The sequence below is a fragment of the Mus caroli genome, unplaced genomic scaffold (assembly GCF_978045245.1).
Source record: "Mus caroli unplaced genomic scaffold, Mus_caroli_1 scaffold_3, whole genome shotgun sequence".
In the NCBI taxonomy this organism is placed as follows: Eukaryota; Metazoa; Chordata; class Mammalia; order Rodentia; family Muridae; genus Mus; species Mus caroli.
The window spans coordinates 74,459,822-74,468,093 of NW_028227258.1; the positions used below are offsets into that span (position 1 = coordinate 74,459,822).

The 8,272-nt window shown below is 51.3% G+C and overlaps 1 protein-coding gene across 1 annotated transcript; it reads right to left on the reverse strand.

Moving 5' to 3' along the window:
* Positions 1-879: 879 nt before the first annotated feature.
* Positions 880-5,860, reverse strand: Etv3l (ETS variant transcription factor 3 like). Its single transcript, XM_029475604.2, is given in 6 exon segments — positions 880-963; positions 966-1,225; positions 4,571-4,682; positions 5,092-5,278; positions 5,472-5,709; positions 5,800-5,860. Coding segments are annotated over 6 exon segments (942 nt in total).
* Positions 5,861-8,272: the final 2,412 nt, after the last annotated feature.

The following is an 8,272-nucleotide window of genomic DNA, read 5'->3' on the forward strand; positions in this document are numbered from 1 at the left end:
GTTCTGTCTTTGGGACCGGCTTCCCTCATTGCTTGGCTCATTCTCAGGCATGATGGTAGAAGAGAGGAGCTTGGCTGGATGCTTCCAGTCTAAGCCTCAAGCCCTCCTCTCAATCCCTGCATTGCATTCAGCACCACCACTGATGGGCACAGAGAAGGAACGCAGCCAAGACTAGGATGCACAGGAGAAAGATTGTTGGTCCAAGGACATTTTTATTCACAATTGGCAGCGGAGTGTTACAGAGATGAGAGAACCACCCCTCCTCCCTCTCTGTACCCCTGCCTGCATCTTGGGTTCATGGAGATAGAAGCACAGAACCTTCCTTCATAGAAACAAGAACCTCCCTGGAACAGAGGTTCCTAGTGGCTGTGCAGTCAGAGGGAGGGCAGAGAAGTATGGGAAGGGGTGTGAGAGGTCCTGGGAAACCTTAGCCAGGATGGGGAAGTGAACCCAGAGGAAGAAAGAGATCCTAAGACTTAAGCCAAACAAACGCTGGTCTGCTCCAGCCCAGCCCCTTCATCCCCTCCTGTGCGTAGGCATGGGGCAATTTTAATGATAGAAACTCTTAATCTCATTTCTCTCCAAAAAAAAAAGTTAATAATGTCTCCTTAGTCTGATAGCAATTTGGTATAGGGAAGGGGTGCCATCTCCATTTCCCCATGCCCACATTTGCCCCACCTTGGTTCAACTTCACCCTTCAGAGCCTCCAGTGGGGGAACAGGAGACGGGGGGGGGGGGGGGGGGGAAGAGCCACCCCTTCACTTCTTTCTCTCCAATTAAGGGGGATCAGAAGGCCATATGGCTCTCATGTTCTCTGGATTGGGGGACATGGAGATTCCTTTCCCAAGTTTGAGTCCCCGAGTCCCTGAGGAGAGTCCCTCATTGGAATCCAGATGGCTGCTTGGCCCTGGGCCAGGATTTACCACCAATTCCTCGGGCCTGAGAAACTGGCACCAAAGCCCCTCGCCAATGCTCTGTCTCAGCCTGGCCAGAAGGTGGAGCCCTGGAAAATGCCATGGGCCTGAGAGCCGAGGACCAGGCTTTGAGGACCCCGAAAGTGACTGCTCTGAGGGAAGAGGAGGCATGATGGGCCCTGAGAGGTGGGTCCAGTTACAGTAGAGGCAGGGCACAGAAGCAAGGGGCGCAAGGCTGGGCAGGCCACCTCGGAGGTTGCGGAGACAGCAGCAAGGGCTCTGCCAGCCTGGGCCCAGGACAGAGCCAAAACCTAGAGACACAGAGAGAAGTGGTCAAGAGGGCCCCTCCCCGAGATGCTCCGTTGCCTCCTTCCCTCTCCTCTTGGCTTGGCCGAGGGAGTGGGCACTATTAGGAAGTAAGGCCTTGTTGGAGTAGGTGTGTCACTGTGGGTGTGGGCTTTAAGACCCTCATCCTAGCTGAATAAAACCTGGGAAAACAGATCAGGTGTTACTTAATATAGCCAGTTTATTAGTTAGGAATATTTCTCAAGCCAGATTCGTGAGGGGGCGAAGTAGTCAGAATGTTCACCCTGAGAAGAAAACATGTGGACTCCTGCCGCGGTGTTCTTTCTCTGTGGCCCAGTATTGTTCTCCTTAGACCCTTAGACGAGGTAAGGGCTGTTGTCCTACAGAAGGGCTGTGACCCCAGCTCCTGGGGTCGGGGTTGTGTCCACACTGTAGCTGAGTGGGCACGCAGAGGAGTTACTTGGAGTCTCCCTATTTCCCGAAGCTGGTTTGAGTATTCTACAGCAGCTCCCTCTTCTGGTACCGCATGATCTGAGTGAGGGTGGAGGTAAGACGCGAAGTGGAATTCCAGTCCTGAAGCATGGCAAGTAACTGCTAGCAGCCTTCTGCGGACCTAAAACTTTCACACCCTTCGGGGTCCAAGCACAAGGAGTGCGTGCGTGCGTGCGTGCGTGCGTGCGTGCGTGCATGAGTGCGAGAAGGAAAGGAAAGCAGCCCGCTCCAAAGTGGGTATGCTTGCTGTCCTCAGCGCTCTGGTGCTGGGAGAACAGTGGTGTGGAGGAACAGAGAAGCCCTTTGAGTGCTAGGTAGCTCTAGGATGCCCATCTGATGGCCCAACCACCCTGCATCCATGGCTTGCATTGTGGGTGGGTAAATCTGGGTGATCCTAATCTTCAAAACTGCCGGAAGCAGAGGGGCTTGAACCTCTGCAGGAGATACCTGGGTTGGATCTTTCCACAGGAAGCCTGACTTGGTTGCTCCGATAGCCACTGGTGTCTACCATTGACCGCCTTCTCTTCTTACCCCATCATGAAGTGCCACTGATAGCTTGCTCCCCGTCCCTCTTAATGTTCCAGGCTTCTGAACTCCTAGTCTGTGTTATTCCTGCAAGCTCAGCTGCACTTTGGAAGTCGGCTTAAAGTCACTTCCTTAAAGTCTTCCCCGCTGTCCCTAGCACCCTCAGTGTCCCCTTTGTGCCCAGCAGCAGTAATACCACGCATCTATCGGTAGTGACCTTAACCTCTTGACTAAAAACCTCAGAAAGGCAGGCATTGCTCACATCTCAGCTTCAGCGGCACTGGCTGCTCTTCTAGAGGATCTGGGTTCTATTCCCAGCACCCACATGGCAGGTCCCAACTGTCTGCAACTCCAGTTCCAGAGAATCTGACACCCTCACACAGATATACATGCAGTCAAAACACTAATAAAATAGTAGTGTTTAAAAAAAACAGTAAGATTTTCTTTCTTCTTCTTCTTCTTCTTCTTCTTTTTTTTTTTTTTTTTTTTTTTTTTTTTTTTTTTTGAGACAGGGTTTCTTTGTATAGCCTTGGCTGCTGGCTGTCCTGGAACTCACTTTGTAGACCAGGCTGGCCTCGAACTCAGAAATCCACCTGCCTCTGCCTCCTGAATGCTGGGATTAAAGGCGTGTGCCACCACACCCAGCTAAAATTTTCTTTCTTAAAATCATGGTGTTTCAGGGCTGGAGAGATGGTTCAGTGGTTAGGAGCACTGACTGCTCTTCCAGAGGTCCTGAGTTCAACCCCCAGCAACCACATGGTGGCTCACAACCATTTGTAATGGGATTGGATGCCCTTCTGGTGTGTCTGAAGACAGCTGCATTATACTCATATATTAAATAGATAATAGTTATAAAATTATGGTGTTTCCTTTGGGATCAAGGCACAGTAAACACAAGAAGGCACATTAAACAGGAGGTCATGTAAACATCGGATGAGAGAAGGAAGAAGAACATGAGCTTGGTCTGCCCACCTCTCTTCAGCTGAGGTCCCTCCTTCACCCCATGGCCCTAGAGTCTTCTTCTTAGATTGTCTAAATACAAACAAACAACAGCAACCCCCCAACCTAACCAAACAACAACAACAACAACAGCCCTCCCAGTGGGAGCTGGAGAGATGGCTCAGTGGTTAAGAGCCTTTCTGTTCTTCCAGAAGAACTGAGTTCTGTTCCCAGCACCCCCTCCCTGTCAGAGTGCTCACAACTGTCTTTGATTTTACCTCCAGGGTGTTCAACATCTCTGGCCTCTGGAGGGCACCTGCACTCCAGGGCACACACCTGTAGGCAGACACACCCCCCTCCACATAATTTAAAATAATAAAAGCTTTTCAACACTAGAAGGGCTTCTCCCCTTATCACAGCCACAGACAGCCTGGGTACAGATACTCACTGGCTTATGATAAGGTTGCATGTTGATAAACCCATTGTGGGTTAAAAATAACCTACATCAAGAGTGTGTTGGGTGTATATAACCTGCAGAATGAGTCAGTTCAGCCGTGCGTGCAGTACGCTGTGGAGGACTGGCTGTTTACTGTCATGCTACGTGGGTGACTGGAGAGGTGGCTCCCTGCACCTCCCATTCATAGCCAACGGAAGGTCAAACTTCAAACTTCAAGATATGATTTCTGTCACGGAATGCGTATTGCCTCTGTACTGGATCATAAGGACTAGAAACCTTCAGTCAAATCGTCAGTTTGGAAGCTTTGGTAGTTTATACAATGAAATAGGAACCAGGAATGTGGCTCAGTTGGTAGAGGGCTCAATGAACATATAAAGGCCCTGGGTTCTGTCTCCTGCACCACAAAAACAAAACGAAAACCTAAACAGCTCTTCTCACTGGACTCTCTGCACTTCAAATTATTTCTGAGGACTTTTGGACCCGGTTAGCTGTTAGCCTGGTAGACTGCTTCCCACGCGCCCTTCGCCTTCCCACCCACACTGACAATATGCCTTCCAGATTCGTCATACATGCTCTTGGCTCCCACTTTCTCTTTGCCCTTCTCTCCTCTCGGAGTGCTCCTCTGTGCCCCCGGAGTGCTTCTCTGTGCCTCCAGAGTGCTCCCCTGTGCCTCCGAAGTGCTCCCCTGTGCCCTCCCAGCACTTGTAGTAACTGGCAGTCCTCCCACCTCTGCTTCCCACCAGCCTCTGTTTCTTCCTGAGCTAATCTTTCCTATTTGAGCCCCAGGCCTAGTAAACAACTAGAATCAGTCACTAAGCACTGACTGCATGAAGATCTCTTGTCTCATGCCTACGTGGGCATATGCTCAGCCAGCCAGGCCCCGGGAGGCTCCCCTCCTCTGTTTGAGATCCCCACCAACTCGGTGCTCAACACTCACAGTTGAAGCCGCTGCTCTCCTTGTCCCCAGAGGCCTCTGGTGATCTCGGTGGGGTCCTCTCTCCAGCTGGCTGAGTTTCTGTGGCCCGTGTGCACAGCATGCTATGCACGGGCTAAGGAGGGGGGAAGAAGGAAAGCTGGGGAGGAGCCAGCTTTCACCAGGGTGTAGTCTTATAAGGCTCGGCAGGGCTATCACCCAGTTGTTAATATGACAGAGTAGTCCCATACTGATTCTCATACTGTCCAAAGCAACCAGTAACTGCTGTGGATTGCCTGCTGTCTCCATCTCCCTGGACCCTCCCTGCACCTCTGACACACTGCTAAAGGATAGTGCCTAGCATAGAAACCATCCTTCCTCAAAGGTGGCTATGGATCTCAAAGACCAGATCCCAGAGCACTCAGGGACTAGAATATAGAAGAACTTTGGAGACCAAGAGGGCTCTAAGGTGGACAGTGGCCAGGAGCCTCCAGGACCGAAAATCAGGTCCTGTCAGAGCTATAAGGACAGGACGTCATGCCTACCTCACTCTGCTTAGCCACAGGCACCAAGGGATGACACAGGGCAGGGGACCTCAGCAGCAGGTGAGGGCTGGAGGGTGCCCACACTTTCCACGGAGGGCAGTTGGCTGCCATGAGCTTGCTGAAGTTGAACTTGTAGGTAAACCTCTTGCCTTTGGTCTTGTGCAGGATCCTCTTGTTGTAGTAATACCTAGAGAATTGAGAGTTGCCTCTGTGAGGAAGGGAGAGACTGGAGTCTCCTCCATTGGTCTAGCAGTTGCCAGAGGACACTAGCCATCTTCCCACAGTGAGAGCGTTTCCCAAGCCCTGCAATAGCAGTGCCAAGAACCACAGCCCTTTTCCTTGAGCTCTGCCTCTCCTGCTGCTGGCCACCCTCCTCTCACCTGAGGGCCCGGCTCAGCTTGTCATAGTTCATCTGTGGTTTGCACTTCCTGCGGCCCCAGAGGCGAGCCACTTCATCTGGATCCTTGATGACAAACTCCCCGTACTCTCCCTGCTGCCAGGCGATGACATGGCGGAACTCTTCCTTCTGCAGCAGTTCCAGGATGAAGTGCCACAGCTGGATCTGCCGGGAGCCTGGTGAAGACTCGGCTTTGTAGGCCCAATCGGGGAAGGCTAGACCTGGGGTGGGGGAGTGCGAGGGTCACCTGCTGTCCTCAGGCCCTGCCCATGTCAGCTTCAAGAGCATGGGGAGGAGGCAGGGAGGCTTACCTGAAACCCAGTAGTTGACAGGGGCAGCCAGGATGCCTTCTGAGAAGCAGTTGCAGTACATGGTGAGTGGTAGGCGAGAGAGGGTTGAGTTTGAACTGAAGGCCTGCTGAAGTAAGGGACAGAGGGAAAGAATGGAGGTGAGAGAAGAAGGAAGGAAGGGTCCAGGGTGAAAAGAGAAGCTAAAGCAAGAATTTTCTTGTATACAGCCCAGCCTCTGTGCAGACGTCCTTACTGCTCAAAGGCTGTCCCAGGGCGGTGGCTTGGGTCTAAGCCCAAAGTAAAAAGGCAAATGGTCCTCCATCTAAATCCCTGATGGAGTTAGACAGAGAGATGAACTGTCCATAGGGCTCAGCAGGATTTTGTTTTTGAGAAGAGAAGAGGAAAGGACTTCCCCCCTAAACTTTGAATAAAGAAGCAGTGGCATGAATACATACTGGTAACAGGTTTTGGTTGTTTTGAGAGAGGTTTTCGTGTAACTCAAAGCTGAAACTCACTCACTATTTAGCTGAGGCTGACCTTGAACTCCTGATCCTGCTGCCTCCACCCCTTCTGAGTGTTGGGATTGCCAGCCAACTTGGCACCCCATTCTGGTAACTTTGCAACAATGGAGCAGGGCAGGGATTTTTGTGTTGTTTTCACCGGGGCCCAAATGCTGAGTGTGCAGCCGTCCATCAGTGATTGCTGACAGAATAAATGAACCCTAATGGCTTCTCAATGGTCTCAGTCTTTGGCTGCTACAGTTTTTAAATGTTACCTTCCTCACTTCCACCGCCCCCAAAACTACGAAGGATCTAGTTTTTCCTTCATATTCTTCCTTTAAAAGTCGTTACCTCCTTTTGGGGTTATTGAGGGGGTGTCCTCCACCTACGGGGTCTCCCTCCTACAGCCAGAGAGGGAAAGCGACAGATAAGGGCGGGTAGATAGATAGTTGGATGCATGAGAAGATGGAGCCCAGAAAGGCTACCTGGCAGAGATCAGAAATGCAAAGCATGTTTTCCCAGTCTTGTCCCCCTGTGTCAGGAAGGCAGAGGAGTGTCTGGTTAGGGACAGCGTTGTACCCAACTGGGCCACACCCCTTTCTAGAGAAGTAAAAGCTGTGTGTTCTCAGCATGGCCACGCTGATGCTCCAAGGCTCCTGTGACTAGAATGTTTTCTTGACTACATTCTCCTTTAGGTGGGAGAGAGCAGCCGCCCCTGCCCTGAGAGCATCTCAGGTTTTCCCAAGATGGCAGCCAGCCTGAACAAGGCTAGCCACGTCCTGAGAGTAGCTGACCCACACGTTATAGATCTTCTTGGTGGGGTTGCTTTCCTCTTGGAAAAGGGAGCCTAGATCACTGACAGGTCCCAGGGCCATCAAGATTCAGGAGCTATCCTGAAGAGGCCGAGTTGGCTAGAGATGAGCCTGGTGGGGTCAAAGACAAAAGCATGGAACCTTTGTGAATTTGTGTGACATTTTTGGTGCATTGGGATGCTAATCTCCACAGAGTTCCCCTTTCAGCATATCTGCTGTTGAAGCCAGCACTCAGGGGTGTGCCACTTTGTGACAGCCGGGCTCTCCCTCGAAGCACAGGAACCCTTAGTGTTAGCGTTACATCCTGATACCATACCTTGTACTTGTAGGTGCTTGGTGAGCCCCGGGTAAGGAGGAAGGGTCTTGTGGCTCTCGGGGAGTGGGAGAGGGAGCAGAGGAAGGTTATAGAGCTATCGCAGGAAAACAAGCTTGCCTGAGGTGGGGGTAAGGGAGGGAGGAGGCATTGAAGCAACGCTTCCTTGGAGAGAGGATCCTGACTTGAAGAGTGGATGATGCTGGCTTCTACTGCCTCTAGTTGATGTGAATAGTGTGAAGATCTGTGGAAGGAGAGGGGAGATGGCCACGGAGAAGGATGTGGAACCTGCCCTTGGGTGACCCAGGTGGGGTTACTCTTGGCTCTGGGACTCCATGCTAGTAAGTGTCAGCATGAAGGAAACCTTATTCTCAACTAGACCATAGTAGGTCTCAGGGACACACAGACATTGGTTATAGCAACCTCCTGCCATTCCAAAAGAGACTTAAGAGGGGAAGGGAAAGAGGGAGGGAGGAAGGGAAGGAGGGAGAGAGAAAGACTTAACAAAGGCCCTTCAGCATAGCTGCAGTCACCCTTTAAAATCTTCCTCTCTGAGTTTCCCCAGGACTTTCAAACATGCCATCTACGGCAGTGCCTCTTTAATAAGCATGAGAATCATATAAAGTCCCTTCAAAATGTGGACATTGATCACACTGCTGGTGGGATCTGTTGATAGTACATGTCTGACAGGCAGTGAAGTGTTGTGGCTGCACATCCCTGGATGGGGTTTGAGTGTTAGGAACCTCTGGAGCATAGTAGGTCTTAGGGAACACTCTGAGCCCCAGCAGAGTTATAGAGTTTCCCCAAGGTCATTCTCCAAGTTAAAAACTGGAAAGCAAGACCTCAGATCAAGGCTCCTAAGATTCTAG